Source organism: Oncorhynchus keta, chromosome 19 (genome assembly GCF_023373465.1).
Source record: "Oncorhynchus keta strain PuntledgeMale-10-30-2019 chromosome 19, Oket_V2, whole genome shotgun sequence".
NCBI lineage: Eukaryota > Metazoa > Chordata > Actinopteri > Salmoniformes > Salmonidae > Oncorhynchus > Oncorhynchus keta.
This window is the reverse complement of record NC_068439.1, coordinates 55,212,375-55,235,352: the sequence shown is the minus strand read 5'-3', so window position 1 is coordinate 55,235,352 and position 22,978 is coordinate 55,212,375. Positions and strand designations below refer to the sequence as shown.

Sequence of the window (22,978 nt, the reverse complement as noted above, 5' to 3'; positions counted from 1 at the left end):
ACACACTCCCCTTATTGACCATGTTTTTCTAGTGCTCTTTAATCTACCGCAAACACATTTCCCACAGTGATGTCGTCAAAACTTGATACTTGTCTGAACCAAATTGAGCAGCAAGCAGCGACAACACTCAGTATAATGGTGACAAAGGCACGGTAGTTTTTTCATTAACACATGCTGGGCTATGGTGGAGAAACACTGCACAACACACAGTGCATTCATAAAGTATTCAGACCCCTTCCCCTTTTCCACATTTTGTTAAGTTACAGCCTTATTGTAAAATTGATTAAATAAAAAAAAATATCATCAATCTACACACAATACCTCATAATAAAATAAAAAACAGAAATACCTTATTTACAGTATTCAGACCCTTTGCTATGAGACTCGAAATTGAGCTCAGGTGCATCCTGTTTCCATTGATCATCCTTGAGATGTTTCTACAACATGATTTGAGTCAGCCTGTGGTAAATTCAATTGATTGGACACGATTTGGAAAGACACATACCCATCTATAAAAGGTCCCACAGTTTACAGTGCATGTCAGAGCAGAAACCATGCCATGTGTCACGCCGTGATCTGTTTCACCTGTCTTAGTGATTGTCTCCACCTACCTCCAGGTGCCACCCATTTTCCCCATTATTCCCAGGGTATGTATTCCTGTGTTCTCTGTTTGTCTGTTGCCAGTTCATCTTGTCTTGTCAAGTCAACCAGCATGTTTTTCCGTGCTCCTGCTTTTTCCAAGTCTCTGTTTTCCAGTCCTCCCGGTTCTGACCTGTTCTGCCTGCCCCGATACTGAGCCCGCCTGCCTGACCATTCAGCCTGCCCTGACCTCAAGCCTGCCTGCCACTCTGCACCTCCTGGACTCTGACCTGGTTTATGATCTTCTGCCTGTCCACGACCTGTCTCTTGCCTGCCCCTTGTTTTATAATAAATATCAGCGACTCGAACCATCTAACTCCCGTGTCTGCATCTGGGTCTCGCCCTGTATCGTTATACCGTGAGGTCGAAGGAATTGTTCGTAGAACTCTGGGACAGGATTGTGTCAAGGCACAGATCTGGGGAAGGGTACCAAGAACACAGTGGCCTCCATCATTCTTAAATGGAGGAAGTTTGGAACCACCAAGACTCTTCCTAGAGCTGGCTGTCCGGCAAAACTGAAAAATCAGGGGAGAAGAGCCTTTGTCAGGGAGATGACCAAGAACCCGATGGTCACTCTGACAGAGATCCAGAGTTCCTCTGTGGAGAAGGTCATCCATCTCTGCAGCACTCCACCAATCAGGCCTTTATGGTAGACTGACCAGACTGAAGCCACTCCTCAGTAAAAGGGGCATGACAAAAGAGAGCCTGTAATGCGCCTTCCTCTTTTGGACGTTAAACAAGGCGACACTCCATCTTAACTCCTCCTCCACATTTACTGGATTGGTTGAATAGTGCAGAAAAATACCTCCCTGACAGTTCTTTTTTAAATTCTGGTCAAGACCAGTATGTAGGGGATCTAGTTTCAGGCATTTTCTGTTGTTGTTGTATTTTTCACCTTTCTTTAACCAGGTAGGACAGTTGAGAACAAGTTCTTATTTACAACTGCGACCTGATCAAGATAAAGCAAAGCAGTGCGACACAAACAACAACACAGAGTTACACATGGAATAAACAAGCCTACAGTCAATAACACAATAGAAAAAATAAAGTCTATATACTGTGTGCAAATGGCGTGACGAGGTAAGGAAATAAATAGGCCATAGTAGCAAGTAATTACAATTTAGCAAATTAACACTGGAGTGATATATGAGCAGATGATGATGTGCATGTAGAAATACTGATGTACAAAAGAGCAGAAAAGGAAATAAAAACAATATGGGGATGAGGTAGGTAGATTGGATGGACTATTTACACATGGGCTATGTACAGCTGGAGCAATCGGTTAGCTGCTCGGATAGCTGATGTTTAAAGTTAGTGCGGGAAATATAAGTCTCCAGCTTCAGCGATTTTTGCAATTCGTTCCAGTCATTGTCAGCAGAGATCTGGAAGGAAAGGCTGCCAAAGGAGGTGTTGGCTTTGCGTGGCTTTGGCTTTGCGTGATACGGGTACGTTTTGTTATCATGACCAGTGAGCTGAGATAAGGCAGACCTTTACCTAGCAAAGACTTATAGATGACCGGAACCAGGGGGTCTGGCGACGAATATGTAGCGAGGGCCAGCCAACTAGAGCATACAGGTCGTAGTGGTGGGTGGTATATGGGGCATTGGTGACAAAACAGATGGCACTGTGATAGACTGCATCCAGTTTGCTGAGTAGAGTGTTGGAGTGTATTTTGAGTGTATTTTGTAAAAGACATCGCCGAAGTCCAGTATCGGTAGGATAGTCAGTTTTACGAGGGTAAAACGGCATGAGTGAAGGATGCTTTGTTGCAAAATAGAAAGACTAATTTTGGATTGGAGATGCGTAATATGAGTCTGGAAGGAGAGTTTACAGTCTAGCCAGACATCTAAGTATTTGTAGTTGTCCACATATTCTAAGTCAGAACCGTCCAAAGTAGTGATGCTAGTCAGGCGGGCGAGTGCGGGCAGCGAACGGTTGAAAAGCATGCATTTAGTTTTACTAGTGTTTAAGAGCAGTTGGAGGCCACGGAAGGAGTGTTGTATTGCATTGAAGATTGTTTGGAGGTTTGCTTACACAGTGTCCAAAGAATGGCCAGATGCATACAGAATTATGTCGTCTGCATAGAGGTGGATCTGGGAATCACCTGCAGCAAGAGTGAAAACAGCAGAGGTGTTTTTGGAGGGCAAGTTGGTCAGGATAATATCTATGTTTATGGATTTAGGGTTGTACCTGGTGGGTTCGTTGATAATTTGTGTGAGATTGAGGGAAAATATCTTAGATTGCAGGACATCCGGGGTGATAAGCATACCCCAGTTTAGGCTATCTCTGCAGTAGATTGAAAGTCCTCCCCCTTTGGCAGTTCTGTCTTGACGGAAAATGTTGTAGCTGGGAATTCCGTTAATTTTAAAATGGAAAAGAGATTGAAGATAACTTGAAATATATACAAAAAAATACAAAAAATAGAAAATGTACAGGGGAGAACGACAAACCACGTCTGCACTGCTACGCCATCTTGGGTGGAACGCTTGCTACGTTAGGTTAGCCGAGTCTGGCGACAAGTAGTGTCTATCTATTAAGCTGTCCGTGGTGCGGAAATGTTCTACCCTCAAATTGTTTACCAAAGTTACACCAGTAATGTTGGGGTACTGACCAAAAGTATGAGCTGAAATGCACTGTTCCAATTATTGTAGAAATGTTAGGGTTAACTAAACAACTAAATAAGCTTTTCTTCTGTAACTGCACAACAAGGGTGGCAGGTAGCCTCGCGGTTAGGAGGCCAGTAACCGAAAGTTTGCTGGTTAAAATCCCAGAGCCGACTAGACGAAAAATCTGTTGATGTGCCCTTGAGCGAGGTACTTAACCCTAATTGCTCCAGGGTCGCTGTCAATAATGGCCGATCCCTGGCTGTCACCCCACTCTCCGAGGCTGTCTCAGGTGGATTGGGATATCCAAATAACTCATTTCTAATGCACATGTACATGTGCGAAATAGGACAAATGTAAGCGCCCATCTGAGTATTATCTTAACATGATGAGAATGCTGCAAATCTGCCAGTCAATTTTACCTCCAGGACTGAAACACAGTCTGAGGTCAGTGGCCCCACTGTCCATAACTATTAACTGTCCAATGTGCTGAAATTCTCTGCCCCTCAAATTGTGAGCCATAGCTACAACAGATACACCAGCAATGTCAGGATTAACTTCACCAAACATTCAAAACAGGATTTATTTTGACAGAGATTTTAAAAACAGCCTTTTGTTGTCCATCTCCATCTGATGTGCATATTGATTTTTTTACAGCTTGTTCCGTGGTAGTGACATTTGCTAAGCTTGTCCCTTGATGTCCCAGTGCAAAGACATGAATGTTCAGACCTGGATCTGAAAGGTCACATCATATTGATTCATGGCAGAAGACATCAGCCCCATTATTTAATGGGCAGCACAGCAGGAGACTGCCCAAATGTTGGAATCATGCTTAGCATTGATGCAGGCTGATCAAGTCACATGGTGACCATACAGTATCTTGATTCACTTGATAGTCTAAGAATGTTTCCATTTGGTTGTTGTTTCTAAAGTAATTACTCAGGAATGTATTTGTAATACATATGTAATCGTTCTTGACTTTATCACTTTGTAAATTCACAGTTGCTCATGTTTTGTTTAGTTGAAGTTCAAGCTGAAGTTTATAGCTTGATGTTGATTACATTTTGCTTTCATGCATAGGCCTAAAGGATATAACTGGTAATATTTCCCCTGCTTCGATCCTGTTCCACTTGGTCTCGACCAGAACAGAGGAGTAGTTGTGTGTGTGGGTGAGTTTGTGACTGAGGCGTGTTCAGAGTGTGTAGCCCAGTCGATGCCCTCGGCGTCCCTTGATGTGGAGGTCAGTTAGACGCGCACTGTTGCAGACAGACAAAACATATTGCAGTTGACCATAACAGCCTTATACAGAGTACACCGTTTGAAGACCAATTCTATTCAATGTGAGCTTATTCGAAAGCACCTTCTTCTTAACGCGCTCTGTGAGGGGCGTATTTTGAGACGAAGGGAGGTTGCGCATTGAACGCAGCGTCGTAAACTATTTTGCTATCCAGCCCCAGCCAAAGGTTTGTGGATTTTATTTGTTCGTTTGCACACCCGTTCAAATCCACTTTTCAACTGTGCGCCTTTTTGGTTAACACAATTTGAACTCTAACAGAGAGGTGAACATGGGTTTATTTATTTTGGACAAGCGCGGAAAGGTGAAGGATAACGCCATATGTTTATTGTAACGGATAATAATAACGGACATTTGGACTTGATGGCCAAAGAGCCTTGACAACTGTTGATGGTTACTGTTGTGTTTGTTCTTCGATGAATTTTCACAATGACAGGTGACCAGCTGTTGAATCTCCGAGGAAAACTCTCCTCATTTTCTCTCTGGCTATCTCTGCTCTCTATCCCCGCAGCCTCCGACTCTATTTCACCAGAGTTTCTATCCTGAACCTGTTTGTTATTTTACACGATAAACATTACGATGGATAATGAGGAATGTGTAATTTGTTACATAATAAAACGATGCGGCGAGTTCCCAGCACCTGTTGAACAGTGACAAGCCTACATTATGGCCTACCGGAGCGGCTGCTGTTGTGGCTTCGGTCCCTTCAACGAGGATAACGCCAGGTTCCTAATGTTAGCGGTGTTTATAATCCTCTACCTCCTCTGCGGTGCCGCTGTCTTTTCAGCACTGGAACAGCCGATGGAAGCAGAGGCGAAGGACCGCTGGGCGCAGCGTTTTGAACAGTTTAGCCAAAAGAATAACCTGAGCAAGAAGGAGCTGGACAACTTCTTGAGGAACTACGAGGAGGCGAACTTGGCCGGGATTCGCGTGGACACTATCAGACCTCGGTGGGATTTTACCGGCGCGTTCTACTTCGTGGGGACTGTGGTCTCGACCATAGGTGATATTTTATGTAGTTTATAGATTCTCTCATTATCACATATGACACATCATATCCAACACCATGAATCAAAGCTGAAAGCAGGAGATAATCAATTTTATATTTAACTTACTTGGGACAAAATTGCTGTTCATATTTTTTGGCACTCCAAAACGTGTAGTTTTTAGGAGTAATCTTAAAGGGAAATTAGGCTATGCTATGCTCTTATGAATTATTTTCAATAATTCCACAACTAGAACAATCACAGCCAACTAAATGATGTTTCAATATGCATGCCTATCAAGTTTTAATTCGTCTTATTGTGTGTAATGTAATTGGTTTCAATATGAAGCCCTGTTAAATTAGTGCTGCCTGGAGTGCCAATTACTAGGAAACTCCAGCAACTCTCTGTCTCTTCCTCTCTGTCTGAATGATATGAGACTGTGTTGGCAAACAAAAGCCTGGTGAAGAGGGGATGTTTATGACTCACAAGCCAATCTTATCTCTGATCTTTTGTAGCTAAGCCACACAGCTAAAAGCCTTAATGCCTCTAGATTACTTTATTACATGTCAAGAAAGAAAATAAATGGATTTGGAGGAACTTAGCTAATGCATTTGTATTCAGTACAGATATGCTAAATACATACTTACTGTACTTAGATAAGGGGACAAAAGGAAGCCCTACTTTTTTTCTTTGGGGGGGCAGCCAGTGAATGGAAGTAAATGGAGTGATCCCTTTTCACCTCTGACTGCTCATTGTTAAATGCAGTGTGAAATGGAACGTGGTCATCATGGAACAGAGGGAGCATGTAGTCAAGGGCTGGAATGGATGGACTCATCATGAGATTCATCACAGCTCGGCTCACACTGTCCATCAGATAAGAGCTGTGTGTGTGTGTGTGTGTGTGTGTGTGTGTGTGTGTGTGTGTGTGTGTGTGTGTGTGTGTGTGTGTGTGTGTGTGTGTGTGTGTGTGTGTGTGTGTGTGTGTGTGTGTGTGTGTGTGTGTGTGTGTGTGTGATTCTGTGGGTCCTCCATTGGTCTGAAAGTAGGCATTCCTAGTGTAGTATAAAGGGGTGGGGCGAGAATGAGAAAAGACGTGATAAAGGATGGTAAAGAGGGAGGAGGAGAGAGGGAAGTAAGAAAGGTATAGAGGAAGAGAAGTAAAAAGGGAGGGTTAAGTGTGTTAGAGAGAAGTCAATTAAAAAGAATTATGAAGAGAGAGCGATGAGGGGATGTCTAGAAAGAGAGAAGGCGAAGAATCAAGAATAATATTATTCTTGTCACCATTAGCAACCCTGTAGGCGAGTGAGTGAGTGGCTGAGGAGGCATTGTGCATGTGACTGAATGGTGCTTCACTCCACTCAGGGCAGAGGGAGGGAGGGTGTGCTTGTTAACAACCAATTAACCGTCAACATTGAACAAACTCTGAGCTTACTTACTGTACAGATGCTAAAACACGCACACAAAAAGCCAGAGGAAGGCTGTCGTGTTTGTGTGTTTGTGTGCGTGCTTGACACTTCTATTTGGGGCCTGTCTTGTGTGAGCGTTGCTTCAACTTATGTGCTTTTCCACCTGTCTGTGAAAGCTGACAGTATACATTATGCTCAGGCTGACTGATTTAGGATTGTGAATAAACAGGATTTGAAATAAAACAAAAAATCATACTGCATTGTTCAGTGTGATTCAGTATTGTATTGTCACACTGTTGTTTTCTAATGGTAATGATTCTACCATCTGTCCAATCATGGTGTAATTAGTAATAAATTCAAGCAAAAACATAATTACTAGTTTTGACCTGTACTGTTTTCTTTATAATAACATATCCCTCCATCTTCATGTTTTCCAGGGTTTGGAATGACGACGCCAGCGACCATCAGTGGTAAGATCTTCCTCATCTTCTACGGCCTGATCGGCTGTGCCTCGACCATCTTGTTCTTCAACCTCTTCCTAGAGCGCGTCATCACCGTCATCGCCTTCGTCCTCAAGTCCTGCCACGAGCGTCGCCACCTTCGCAAGGCCGTGCTTCCGCAAAATGGCCGCCGACGCCTCTCCGAGGGCAGCGGAAGAGGCGGCAGGGGAGAGGGGCTGGCTGGGTGGAAGCCCTCGGTGTACTGTGTGATGTTGATCCTGGGCGCCGCCGCCATCTTGGTATCCTGCTGTGCCTCGGCCATGTACTCTGCTGTAGAAGGCTGGGGCTACCTGGATTCTCTGTACTACTGCTTCGTAGCGTTCAGCACCATTGGGTTTGGGGACATGGTGAGCAGCCAGATGTTTGCGTACGACGAGGGGAATGAGAGCCAGACGGCGTACCGGGTGGGTAACTTCCTGTTTATTCTGACAGGAGTTTGCTGTATCTACTCCCTGTTCAACGTCATCTCCATCGTCATCAAACAGGTATATGCTCATAATACTTCAGCTCTTATTGCCTTTGGTTTAACCAGGTAAGTCATTGAGGGAAAAAAAACTCTCGATAATGACCTGATAATGGCCTGATAATGACCTGATAATGACCTGATAATGGCCTGATAATGACCTGATAATGACCTGATAATGGCCTGATAATGACCTGATAATGACCTGATAATGGCCTGATAATGGCCTGATAATGGCCTGCCTGATAATGGCCTGATAATGACCTGATAATGACCTGATAATGGCCTGATAATGACCTGATAATGACCTGATAATGGCCTGATAATGACCTGATAATGACCTGATAATGGCCTGCATCATCATCAACCGGTGGGATTGTAAAGTAAAGTAGTGACTTTGGGTGTTTTGAAAAGCACTTGTGAATAAAAGTTATTATTGTAGCCATTCATTTTGGAATCGTAAAAAAAAACAAAAATTGTATTCAGAAAAATGTAATGTAAGCTTAGTCTCTAAGACTTTTATGATAGCATCGCCATTGATAATTTATGTTGGGACTTTGAGGTGCTGAACTGGCTGCTGAGGAGGCTGGAGGTGCCATGTCGCTGCCCAGGGAGGGGGCGCCACCAACCGCACCCCAGACACCCCCGCAGGAACGTGGTAGTGCCCGGACACCTGAGGGCCAGGCGGGACCTGTCCATCGAGACGGACGCGGTGAACGACAGCGAGGCGGACGGACGGAGGATGTCTGGAGAGATGATCTCCATGAAAGACTTCTTGGCTGCCAATAAGGTGAGGAGAAGACATGAACATGTATGCGTCCACTACTTACAGTTTACGACTGTTCCCAGATCAGACTTTGTGCAGATGTGAAATACATGAGGCGTGTTCACATATAGCTATCGGATCCAGATCCTGCAGTGTTTGGTACCCTGATCCTCTATATCCGGCCATTTAATTGCATAAGTGAAGTGCAAACGAATCGTGGTTCCTGCCCGTGTGGTCGTTCCAGGAAACGTTGATGCTGTATCATTAGATTTATTTTTACTGCTTTATTGCTGTACCCTGCGCTTGTTCTACATTTATCTGGTCATGAATGAGTTTCTCTCCATTCATCAGGTGAACCTGGCCATCATGCAGAAGCAGCTGTCAGAGATGGCTAACGGTCACCCTCGCCAGTCAAGCTCCAGCTCCCGCCACAATGGCTTCTCCGGAGGGGTGGGCGCCCTGGGCATCATGAACAACCGCCTGGCAGAGACCAGCGTGGACAGATAGGCCTACACCTACGTATACACATAAGTCAGACTGATTGACTGGCCAGAGAGACAGTCACAAGAAATCAGGACTTCCTCTAAAAATACATTGGTTTTAATTGAACAAATAGAGAAATGTACAATACCCAACTCAATTCCAGGAGAATAATTGACCCCATGACCCAATTGGCCAGGCCACATCAGTTCAGAATATGTCACGTACACCCGCACATCCAATCAAGCTGCGAAGGGAAAGGAAGTGCAGTGGCATTCAGTGTGCAAGAAGTTTGCCGTTTCATAACTGTAGGGACAATGAAATACAATACGTCTGCCCTACTTAATCAAGCTGTCCATCGCAGGAGAATAATTGACCTGAAGTACCAACCTATACCGCAACGAGGTTCCACTGTAAGAGAACTCTGCCTGCCGCCACCCATTCTTCTCTGATGCATGCTGGTTCATCAGGCAGTGTCTATGTGCGTGCGTGCATGAGTGTGTTGGTGTGCGCGCGTCTCCTTCACCCACATCTGGATCACAACCAACTGTAGCTACTGCTGGAATCTGGTGGTTAGTTACTGAGGCAGTTTCCATGGTGACACGACAGAATACAGAAAGCTACCCAAAGACATTGTAGCTGAGTGGTTTCAAACTACCCTATGGTATTCTTCATATCACTAGCGAATAACAGCTAGCCAACAGACTGCTCATCACCACGACTACAAACACCCTATACTGTCATCTTGATCAAGAAGACCCAACGCTCGCCTGCTTTTCAGAGAAAACACCTAGAGGAGAAGTAGCCTTCTGAGAAAAATACTGAATTTCCACTGTGTGTAAGAAACCGCAACCAATCTATAAGGGGAGACAGCCTTATGAAAAGGCAGGCAAGACTTCTAGAGACAGCTGAATGTGGCAAACAGAAACACTGTCTAAATACCATGCTTCTGTCTGAGTGGTTATGGCTACAGACTTGTTATGTTCATCAGCTGTAATGGGTTTTCTATTGCACTGCCACCTCTAACTTGTTATCTGTTATGTTTGAGACATAGTGCAATGGACAATAACACCCAGCACAGCACAGCACTGCACCATTACAAACTAATGGATATCTATTTATTCTATCCAAAATGAAAAACAGCGTATTATCCGAGGGCTGTTATCTTGCTGTTTCACCACACTATGTGGAAGCACCATAAGACAGCAGCATACGGACTCTAACAATGAAGTATCACTCTTTTGTCCATATCTATCTGGACCTGGCCAGCATGCTCATATTAATGCTATGAAAAACAAGTCTCTCTCTAAGGTTATTTCAGGGCCTTTTTCTCATTCTTTCCATGACAGAGGTGTTATGTTCTCATTCTATTCTGAAACTGGAACGACAGAAAGAGAGAGACAAGTGAGAAAGGGATCTGTGAGAAAAAAAAATGGCCGGTTGGGTGAAAGACAAAACGGTGAAGTAGAAATGGACAGATCTGTGAAAAGGAGAGCCAGTTTTGGGGAAAGAAAGCAGTAATGAGCAGAAAGGGAGAGAGAGAGAGAGAGGGAGAGAGAGAGAGAGAGAGAGAAGAGCAGAACTGTTCAGATCACAGTCTACATTATGGATTGGGTTGGAGCAGGGGCGACATACGCCTCTTCACACGCCTTGTTGAACGCACCGGAGAAGATGCTCAAATTATACATGGTGCTAGTGAGACAGACTCCTACAGATTTACGTCACAGCGAGCTTTCGTGCTGAATGTCTCAATACCCAGCTAGTTATTCCGAAAAGCCGTAGAGAAAAGAAAAAGCCCATTTATCATGTCTTCCCTGTTACCTCTAATAACGCACTACAGTGGAGAAGCAGTATAACAGGTGTGGCGGTCTGAATACAGCATAGCCCACAGTATGAGTCAGCAAATTAATGTGACCTGATCTTTTTGTACCAAATGGTGATCTAATTTCATGTCACGATTTGAAACGGTGGTACAGTATATTATTGAGAACTCTGCTACTTATTGTCACTAGCAGATTTGTTTTTGAAACAACCAATGTATCATTGGGTGACTATACTGTTGACAAAGAAATTACAACTAACTGTAGAGTACTGACAAGAATGTGACAGAAAAAAATATGGATACGCCTGAAATTATCTTGTCTGGTGGTCTTGTTTGTATGTTGTCCCGTTGGGACAAAATTTATCACAGAGAGAACAGTAGTTGGCTAGCCACTACCAGGCTTTCACCAACATGAGCGAGACCTGGGAGCCGAGGCTAGTAGTTGCCTATTGTCCCTCAGGAGGGAGGCAGAGAGAGGGTGAGTGAGCCTCTTCACCGCTGCCAAGCAAACAGGAGGTGTGAGAAGAGAAGGTGACTCACTGCGTTATTCAAAGCTCCTGGCAAATCACATGTAGTCACAATAGCTCTTTGTGGAGTTCCTAGCTGGAGTTGAGTGTTAAGTGGCTGCCCCTCACTATTCCCTTTATGCCCATTCCCAAGAACACTGCCGCCACACTGGATAAACACATATAGCTAACATAAATACAGATGACTTGAGATATGACGAAATAGAGATGAGGTGTTGAAAAGCTAGAGACTGGAGATGTTCTTCCTATTGGGGCCATGGGGTTGTAATGTCCCTGCACGTGTAACAACAAGAATGTTAAAAGGTGCTGGCATACTAGAGCTAGATAGGCTATTTTGAGTCTGGTGTGGTTAATGCTTGTCCGGGGTAAAACAGTCTTACAAAGGCTCTTGAATTAGACCAGACAGATGCACATGAGGTGATGACTGGCGTAGAAAGACTGGCTTATTCATTAGATTAGTAAAACCTCAGTCATCATGTGAATAGGAGTAAATTGCTGCAACAAGAAGTATATCAATCACAATCCCATTATGAAGCATGTGCGAATGAGGGTGAGCGCAGAGAGCTGAGAGAAATGGTGGGAGTTGTGCATAATCTCAATGGCTTATGAGAGCTCCCATGTGGCTATTGGGTAGAAGTGAATTAGGATACAGTATGATTAACATACGGTATCTGTGAGTCATCATCTCAATTCAATGCATAGGCCTAGTCGAGTAAATAGTCACATCCGGCTTTCACTCCAAATCAAGGCCTGGCAAAGAAGCAAAAGAATAATCAGATATTCAGCCTCTAAACATTTAATCCACTTTTTTTGTTACAGTATGTGCCAAGAGGAAGTCATAAATCGGTATAATAGATTGGGGGTCAAAGCCAAAGAACATGAAGTTGATCAATCCCAATCGAGAGAGGAGCTGATTTATTTTGTTTATGACAGTAAAACATTCTCATGGCTATAACATTTGTTAGCGCCTTCAATTCTTGCACATTTTATCATAAAAATGTATATTTCAACACCGAACTGCTAAACTTGGAACCAATCAGAACTCCTGTACATACCCCTTGTGATCAATGCAGCCAATGGCCTGCTCCTAAGATGTAAACAGAGCCTGGTGAAAACTCAAGCTGCTGTCTGTCTGTCTGTGTGTGATGAGCTCCCAAAGACTGAAATAAGATACATATGTTTTCGAGTGCACTTGAAATATGCAGCATGCAATATGAATTCTCTTGATCGTACGAAGACGCAACTCCGTTGACCATTTTACCAATTTAGTGAAAGTTAGCCAATGTTAGTTTGACTAGCCTAGCCAGCTACTGTAACCGTCAATGTGCCTGCTCAGGAGGCTAGTGTTTCATTAGCTGTCTCTCTGTCAGTGAATGACATTTTTCGAACCATGTTTTGTCATGATTATTTGTCTCATTTCAAGTAACTATCTGCAGGCTTGAAGAAACATTAAATCATATACCTTGCAAACCCAAATAAAAGCATGTACGTAGATAGATGTGTGTGTCATTGTATGCTAGAATGGAGGTTTAAAAATGACAGCCGCACATGAATATTAGCCAACACAGCATATCCTACACATATAGTATAGCTTGCAATACAATCTTCTCTTAAAAACAGCTAGGCACAATGCACTGTATACTATGTGCAAGATGACCACAGTTTGATTTCTAAACCAGATGAGTTCTCAGATATCAGCAGCTGCCCAATACCATGGTGGGCATGAATAATGTTGGATCCATTGGAATATAAGGTATGGTGATTGATGAAGAGCCTGCAGGATTATAGAAACAGCAGTTGGGAAATGAATGTTTATGTTTCAAATACTAAATGTTCAGAATGAGAATAGATTTAGGTGGTTTACATTACTAGCCTAACTAACTTTACAAAAAGTTGATGTCCCCAAATTCTGGTCCATCCATTCATTATTCTACTGACTGTGACTGAGTGTGAGACATGTTTTCCATAATGTACGTCTCATGCATATACATTCCAACAAAGAACACCGTCACAAATAGTGTTTCACCATTTAATGAGTACGGAGACAAATAGCAAAGGTTTCTAAATAAAGTGTAGCCTACCAATCAATTTATAGACAGAGAGAGAGATTCATGCCATGGGGTGTACAATGTTATTACGTTGCAGTCCAGAAATGAGAGCTTTACCATCTACGCCAAAAGGCTGGACCTCTGATGGAGACTGGAGAACTGTCATCAATGCATTCTTCAGTATTCCTCCTCTCTAGAAGGAGTGTGCCCAGGCCCCATACACCTATGGTACACCTATCGAAAGGATCCCACCCTGGTCACCAATGTAGCCAACCGATATAAAGAAAGAAGTGCCGTAGTGGAATGCAATCTTAAAAATGGTGTGAACTCCACCATCTACGGCAAAAGCCTGGGCTCCTGCCATCGACAATAGGATTCTCGTCACTTCATGTTACAATAGTAAAACATAATCTGTTTGTAACCTGGTCTTCGACATGCTCTAACAAGCATGTGTATCTGTAGTGGGTGTGCTTCTACTCCAAAATGCACTAGACTGTGTAGAATTTGTAAGACAAAATCTCCAAAGAAAAGACAACAGGCAAATGCACGTGGTCGCGATGTCTAATAGTGACAGGAGGGCTAGTTCAAATTAAATTAGGATGGTTCTCCTCACAGGTGAGAGAATCAGTTGAGCCAATGCTTGGTAAATAGTACTTGGTTGATCTCTGGGAGCAGGACACAAGAGAGGAGAGATAGTAAATCCTTGTGTGTACTGCGCGAGGAGGTTCCTCGCCATCTAGAATTCCCCAGCATCATTGCCGGAACTAGTCCTTTCTATGCGATGCAGCCTCAGTCACGTGTAGAAGTAAATGACAGCGTGCCCACAGTGCTTCCAAAACAAAGATCTACACACATATACAAGAGGGATATAGCTCACTCAATACAAAACATGGATTTTCTCTGGTGTTTGTAGAAACACCTGCAACTGGACACAGGCCTTTATTAGATAACTGTTTTCCAGACTCGAGAACGATGAAAGTATTGCCAATTCCAGGTTAGTTTTAGAATCTATAGTGGCGTTTTATGTAAAGTTGGCAGTTCTTTTTCTATAACTAAATAGAATACAAATATTAAAAAAGACTTAGCAGTTTGTTCGGAAGGAGTTCTCTCTCGAACTGTCAACAGCTGTGTTTAGTACCTTAGATACGGAGAACGTGATAGGCCGACGTGATCAGCAGAGATGGTACCTGGATAGTAGGTGACTCACTGTGTTGATTGGTTTGCTGCTTAGTACTTGGCAGTGTTTGCCTGTCCAGCTAACAAACTTAAAAGCATTTAGAAAAAAAGGGCAAGAATTGACATTGCCAACAAAGCGGAAATGTGTTCCGAATAAATAAATATACATTATGTAAAAACCGATCATCTCGAAAACTAAAGCAGATACAATGCTTTAGCTCGCTACCTATAACTTTTTCCACACACAAACAGTTCTTCAAAATAGCATGGTTCGAGACAGCACACTCTGCTAAATTCCAGGTACAAATGTTATCTTCTTCTTCAAGGTTGATTGGCAGACTACAACCTATGAAGTGCATTACCACCGCCAACTGGACAGGTGTGAGTCATTAATCCACACTAAAAATCAAGAGTGTAACAAATATCATCCCACAGTCCAAAAAAAAATCTGGACCCTCTCTTTCTAAAAATGTTGCAACCCCTATTACCAGTCTGCTCAACCTCTCTTTCGTATCGTCCGAGATCCCTAAAGATTGGAAAGCTGCCGCGGTCACCCCCCTCTTCAAAGGGGGTGACACTCTAGACCCAAACTGTTACAGACCTATATCCATCATGCCCTGCCTTTCTAAAGTCTTCGAAAGCTAAGTCAATAAACAGATCACTGATCATTTCGAATCCCACCGTACCTTCTCCGCTGTGCAATCCGGTTTCCGAGCTGGTCACGGGTGCACCTCAGCCACACTCAAGGTACTAAATGATATCATAACCGCCATCAATAAAAGACAGTACTGTGCAGCCGTATTCATCGACCTGGCCAAGGCTTTCAACTCTGTCAATCACCACATTCTTATCTGCAGACTGGTTTCTCAAATGACTGCCTCGCCTGGTTCACCATCTACTTCTCAGACAGAGTTCAATGTGTCAAATCGGAGGTCCTGTTGTCCGGACCTCTGGCAGTCTCTATGGGGGTGCCACAGGGTTCAATTCTCGGGCCAACTCTTTTCTCTGTATATATCAACGATGTCGCTCTTACTGCAGGTGATTCCCTGATCCACCTCTACGCAGACGATACCATTCTGTATACCTCTGGCCCTTCTTTGGACACTGTGTTAACAAACCTATAAACGAGCTTCAATGCCATACAACACTCCTTCCATGGCCTCCAGCTGCTCTTAAACGTAAAAGTAAAACTTTAGTAAAACTAAATGCATGCTTTTCAACCATTCGCTGCCCGCACCCGCCTGCCCGACTAGCCTCACTACTCACGAGTTAGAAAATGTGGACAACTACAAATACCTAGGTGTCTAGCTGGACTGTAAACTCTCCTTCCAGACTCATATTAAACATCTCCAATCCAAAATTAAATCTAGAACCGGCTTCCTATTGCACAACAAATCCTCCTTCACTCACGACGCCAAACATAAAACGCGTAAAACTGATTAACCTACCGATCTTCGACTTCGGTGATGTCATCTACAAAATAGCCTCCAACACTCTACTCTGCAAACTGGATGCAGTCTATCACAGTGCCAAGCCCCATACACCACCCATCACTGCGACCTGTATGCTCTCGTCGGCTGGCACACGCTACATATTCGTCGCCAGACCCGTTGGCTCCAGGTCATCTATAAGTTTTTGCTAGGTAAAGCTCCAGTTTATCTCAGCTCACTGGTCACGATAACAACACCCACCCGTATCACGTTTTCCTGCAGCTTTATCTCACTGGTCATCCCCAAAGACAACACCTGCTTTGGCCGCCTTTCCTTCCAATTCTCTGCTGCCAATGACTGGAACGAATTGCAAAAATCGCTGAAGCTGGAGACTTATATTTCCCTCACTAACTTTAAACATCAGCTATCTGAGCAGCAAACCAATCGCTGCAGCTGTGCATAGCCCATCTGTAAACAGCCCATCCAATCTATCTACCTCATCCCCATATTGTTTTTATTTACTTTTCTGTTCTTTTGCACACCAGTATTTCTACTTGCACATCATCATCTGCACATCTATCACTCCGGTGTTAATTTGCTAAATTGTAATTACTTGCTACTATGGCCTATTTATTGCCTTACCTCCTCATGCCATTTGCACACACTCTAAGACTTTATTTTTTTCTATTGTGTTATTGACTGTACCCTCTTTAATTCCCTTTGTAACTCTGTGTAGTTGTTTGTGTCGCACTGCTTTGCTTCATCTTGGCCAGGTCTCAGTTGTAAATGAGAACTTGTTCTCAACTAACCTACTTGGTTAAATAAAGGTGAAATAAAAAAATACAATTGTCTGCTAAGTTAAGCATTATGTTAGCTAGCAAACAGTACTGTAGCTCGTCTTCCATTGAATAAAGTTACAGTGTTGTTTGCCGGTAGCGGCAGCTAGCTTTCATGCTGACACCCCAGTCATTAAATAAATAGCTGCGATTACTAACTTAATCATCCTAAGCATTTAGTACTCCATGTTGAGTCTGTGGTCAACTCAAATAACCCGTCAGCAGCTAAATAGCTGAAGTAACGTTAACTAGCTAGTTAGCCAATAAAGTCTCCCAACACTAAGTCTTGTTCAAGGTTAAAAAGGATATCTAGCTAGCTAACTTAGCTAATGTGTTGTGTTTATAATTTCAGGATCAAAGCCAGAGTGGGGGCCAAGGAGGAGGCAAGAAGGATGACAATGTGAGAAGGACATGGCAACAACCAGAGCCTCTGACAACCACATCTTTCCTAACCTGGATCTTTCAGATGTCTGTGTTAATCTGTTTTATTCTACTGTCACTAACCATGTAACCATATCATATGTTTATAGGATAAGAAGAAGTATGAGCCTCCCATCCTCACCAGAGTTGGGAAGAGGGCGAAAAAAAAGCAAGGGACCTATAATGCGGCTAGCAAGCTACCTTTGGGTAACGCTGTTATGTCATCTCACTTGGGACAAAGAATCTGTCTTTAAAACGGACCCATCGGCTCAATATCTAGTATCTGTCTCTGCATCATTCCTAACTCTCTAGCTATGTCATTTCTCACTCACTCGCTTGTCAAGAAAAACTATATTGATAACGTATTGTATCTCCCTCTACAGTCACCCCTCACACGCACTGCAGGCTGAAGCTGCTGAAGCAGGAGATGATCAACGACTACCAGCTGATGGAGGAGTTTATCAGGAACCAGGAGTAGATGAAACCCGTGGAAGAGAAACAGGAAGTACTGAACATGGAGATATATAATACTATATTACATATAATGCTATATTACTTTAAACCCCAGGAGGAGAAACAGGCGGTACTGAGTAGACCATCGAGATACAGCTAACAAAATAAAGGAAACGCTTGAGTAAATGAGGGATGCAAAGTGTATTGAAAGTAAGTGCTTCCACAGATATTTGGTTCCTGAGTTAATTCAGCAATTAACATCCCATCATGCTTAGGATCATGTATACAAATGCTGGGCAGGACATTGTTTTGGCTACCCTGGCAATGCCCCCATAGGATGACAATGCCCCCATCCACAGGGCACGAGTGGTCACTGAATAGTTTGATGAGCATGAAAATGATGTAAGCCATATGCCATGGCATATGCCATTATGTTGTTTTTTCCTTTATTTTGGCAGTTATGTGTGTGTATGTGTATGTATATATATTTCTGCTCCGTACTACTCAACCACTAGGTACTGACATATACTGAACAAAAATATAAACGCAGCATGCAGCAATTTCCAAGGTTTACTGAGTTACATTTCATAATCTCTAAAGAAATCATGAATGGCACGACAATGGGCCTCAGGATCTCGTCACAGTATCTAAAATGCAATTGTGTTGTCCGTAGCTTATGCCTGCCCACACCATAACCCCACTGCCACCATGGGACACTCTGTTCACAACGTTGACATCGCAAACCGCTCGCCCACACGACGCCATACATGTGATCTGCGGTTGTGAGGCCGGTTGGACGTACTGCCAAATTCTCTAAAACAACGTTGGAGGCAGCAAATGGTAGAGAACACTCAATTCTCTGGCAACAGCTCTGGTGGACATTCCTACAGTCAGTATGCCAATTACACGCTCCCTCAGAACTTCTGTTGTGTGACAGAACTGCACATTTTAGAGTGGCCTTTTATTGTCCCCAGCACAAGGTGCACCTGTATAATGTTCATGCTGTTTAGTCATCTTCTTGACAGGCCACACCTGTCAGGTGGATGGATTATATTGGCAAGGGAGAAATGCTCACTAACAGGGACATTTGAGAGAAATACGTTTTTTTGAAAATGGAACGTTTTGCCAATCTTTTATGTCAGCTGATGAAACATGGGACCAACATTTTACGTGTTGCGTTGATATTTTTCCTCCGTGTATATCTGCTCTGTACTACTCAACCACAAGGTATGAACATACACTGAGTGTACTGAACATTAAGGACACTTGCTCTTTCCATGACATATGCTGACCAACTGAATCCAGGTGAAAGCTACGGTCCCTTATTGATGTCACTTGTTAAATCCACTTCAATCAGTGTAGACGAAGGGGAGGATGCAGGTTATATAATTATTTTTAAGCCTTGAGACAATTGGGACACGGATTGTGTATGTGTGCCATTCAGAGGGGGAATGGACAAGAGAAATGATTGAAGAGCCTTTGAACAGGGTATGGTAGTGGGTGCCAGGCGCACCGGTTTGTATGAAGAACTGCAACGCTGCTGGGTTTTTCATGCTCAACAGTTTCCCGTGTGTATCATTAATGGTCCACCACCCAAAGGACATCCAGCCAACTTGGCACAACTGTGGGTAGCATTGGAGTCAAGGTGGGCCAGTTTCCCTGTGGAATGCTTTCGAGTTCATGCCACCGAATAATTGAGGCTGGGGGGGGGCAAGTCAATATTAGGAAGGTGTTTATCTGATCAATACTACTCAACCACAAGGTACTGACATATCTGCTCTGTCCTACTAGTGCTGAGCGATTAGTGCTTTTTGAGGTTGGTTCAATCATTTTTTACATGATGTGTGTTGAATGCTGTAACAACACAGAATAAAACAATGAATGTGCTTTTCACACATTAACCATTTATTCACCTTACTGTTTCTGTATGATAAGTTAGATAAAGGAATAACGACAGACACCAATGTCAGGTTCAATAGCCTTGTTTGTGCATTGTACGAATCCCTACAACTGGAGTCCGGGGAACAGTCCGGCTAGTCGATTACCTATCAACTAGACTCTGTAACATCATCCTTTTCAATAGAAAGTGCAAACATAAAGGCATAACATTAAATTCTTAACAGTCAGGTCATAACAATAGAAAAAGCATTACATTTTATTTTTTTTACTTCATTTGTCATCTTCCTTTTTTAATTTCAATTTAATTATTTAAGAACAAATATAGATTTGAATTAACCGAGGGCAAGTTAACAGTCCCTTGCTTACAGAGTAAGCCTGTCCGGTGGCTTGCACAGCCGACCCACCCGTGAGTAAGTATTGGCTCTGACAGGGGTAGGATTAGGGGCACGAGCTGGAGAGCTTGGTGGGGTAGAAGCCTCACCTTCAGTTGGCCCATGTCTCAATTCTGCACCCCTTACCCTTAGGCCTGGACTGTGATCCAGCTCATCTAGGTGAGTGTATGGCGTGTTCTGGTTTGTCTGCTCTGCTACGTGCAGATCCACCCGATTGCGACGATAGAGGGAGCCACCAACATCCACCAGGTAAGAACGTGGTGCAACTCTCTGCAGGCATGTGCCCAGCCTCCAAAGTCCTGTGTGGTCTCCCGGCAGCGGTTTCATCCTTATCGTTTCACCCACCTCCAGCTCTGGTAGGTCCCGAGCAGTCCGGTCGTAGAAGCACTTAGCGAGCTGCTTTCTGTGACGCAGTTTGTCCGTGATGCCAACCATGACGCAGGGCTCAAGTAGCTTGTTAGCTACGGGGATGGTAGTCTTCAGACGTCTGGACAGAAGGCGTTGTGCTGGGCTGCTGTCCATGTTTTCAGTGGGTGTGTTCCTCCACTGTAAGAACGCTTTCCATGGGTCGTTGCTGTCGCGCAAGGCCCTGCTTAACAGGTTTTTTGCAATCTTGACAGCTGATTCTGCCTTGCCATTTGCTTTTGGGTGTCTTGGAGAGGAGGTCACGTGGTCAAACTCCCATTCTGAGGCGAAACGCTTGAACTGTGCAGTGAATTGTGGGCCATTGTCCGTGATTACCTTGTCAGGCTGACCTTGCCTTGCAAACTGCGCCTTGCAGCGCTTTATGACCGTCTCTGCAGACAAGTCAGGGAGCAGTTAAATTTCCCAAAAGTCAGAGTAGTGATCAACGATGAGAAGATAGTCCTTTTGTCTGTGGCTGAATAAGTCCATGCTGACGATTTGCCAGGCCCTTGTGGGCAGTTCGTGTGACATCATGGTTTCCTTTTGCTGTTCATGAGCGTACTCGTTGCATGTGGTACAGTTGCTGACAAAGTCTTTAATTTCTGCTTGCATGTTTGGCCAGTATAATGTTTCACGAGCCTGGCGGTAGCATGCATCACCTCCAACGTGACTGGAGTGTATGCGGGTAAGCATCTCTGGACGTAGTGATTTGGGAATAATGACCTTCTGATCTCTGAACAAGACGGCATTTTGCACGCTTATCTCATCTCGAAAGGTCCAGTATTCTCTCACTGTGAAAGGTGTCTCCTCTTTCAGGTATGGCCAACCTGCGAGAACCATGGACTTCAGTGACTGTAGGCGTTCGTCCATGTCAGTGTGTTGCCTTATCTGGGCTAGGCGGTGATCTGTGACGTTTAAGTAGTCTGCCTGATTGATCTGTTGAACATCTTGTTGTTCCTGCTGTAGCGAACAGATGGCCTGCCGCTGATAGACAGTGCCTCTGCCTGTACATTGTGTTGTTGCCCTGCTCAGTGTGTCACTGATGTACATCTCTGGTCCTGGCTTGTAAATGACCTTCAGGCTGTAGTTTTGCAGAGTCAGGAGCATGCTTTGAAGCCTTTTGGGCGCGTTGATGAGAGGTTTACTGAATATGGCAATGAGTGGTTTGTGGTCAGTTTCAGCGATGACCAGGTCTCGCCCATATAAGTAGTGATGGAATCGCTGGCAGGAGAAGACGATGCTGAGGCACTCTTTCTCAATTTGTGCATAGTTTGTTCGGTGGGGGTGAGCGCTCTCGAGGCAAACGCAACGGGCTGGCCTTCCTGCATAAGGCAGCATCCAAGTCCCCTTTGGCTGGAGTCGCTCTGGATTGTGACAGGCTTCATGACGTCGTAGTAGCGCAACACTGGCATGGATGAAGCCAGAGATTTCATCTCCTGCACTGCGGCCTCGTGCTTGAGTAGCCAGTGCCATGGTGTGTCTTTGTCCAGCAACCGGCGCAGAGGCTCACAGACTGCTGATAGGTGTGGAATGAACTTTGCAAGATAGTTTGCAAAGCCGATGAGACGCTGTACTCCTTTTGCATCAGACGGGTTTGGCATGTCGAGGATCGCTCTGACCTTGTCTGGGTCCGGCTTCAGGCCTTTTGCCGAGAGAATGTGGCCATGGAAGTGGACGTCTTTCACCTTGAACTGCAGCTTCTTCAGGCCAAGGCGAAGCTTAACTGATCGGCAGCGCTCCATCAGTGCCAGGAGCTTCACATCGTGGTCGCGTACTGCATCTTCGTCTGTGTCACCACAGCCTACGATCAGGACATCATCTGCGATGGGTTCAATGCCCTTGAGCCCAGCCAGTAACTCGTGCTGCTTACGTTGGTATATCTCAGGCGCCACCGAGACACCAAACGGGTGCTTGAGCCAGCGTTTCCGACCCCAGGGGGTCCAGAAGGTAGTCATGAGGCTGCTTTCTTCATCCAGCTTGCATTGAAGGAATGCATCTCAGGCATCCACCAAGGTGAAAATCCTGGCCTTGGGAAGCTTATAAAGGACATCCTCTAGTGTCGGCATGATGTAGTGGGATCGTTTCAGTGCTTGGTTCAGATGCTTTGGGTCGATGCAGACCCTCAGCTTCTCTGTTTTTTTCACTATGACCATATTGCTGATCCAGTCAGTTGGTTCAGTCACAGATGTCATGTGGCCATCGGCCTCATACTTGTCCAGCTGGGCCTTCACAGCCACTTTCATTGCAATGGGCACATTGCGAGGAGCACACTGGACTGGAGTGATGCTCTCATTCACTTCAAAGTGTACCTCCCCAGGCACAGATTCAACGGGCATGTTGAATACATCGTCATATCTGCTAAGTAGTTGTTCTTTGGACAGGGGTCCATGCTGGACATGATCCACAATGTGCAGGTCATTTGGTACAGTGAAC

The 22,978-nt window shown here is 44.3% G+C and overlaps 2 protein-coding genes across 2 annotated transcripts in view; both read left to right on the top strand.

Annotated features, from left to right (window-relative positions):
* Positions 1-22,978, top strand: part of LOC118398506 (calmodulin-1) — a 123,705-nt gene that overhangs the window by 72,234 nt on the left and 28,493 nt on the right. The window lies entirely within an intron of this gene.
* Positions 4,467-12,980, top strand: LOC118398507 (potassium channel subfamily K member 13-like). Its single transcript, XM_035793896.2, has 4 exons — positions 4,467-5,539; positions 7,366-7,913; positions 8,454-8,681; positions 9,009-12,980. The coding sequence occupies exons 1-4, from the start codon at positions 5,203-5,205 to the stop codon at positions 9,162-9,164; spliced, it is 1,269 nt and encodes a 422-aa protein (XP_035649789.1). The 5' UTR covers positions 4,467-5,202; the 3' UTR covers positions 9,165-12,980.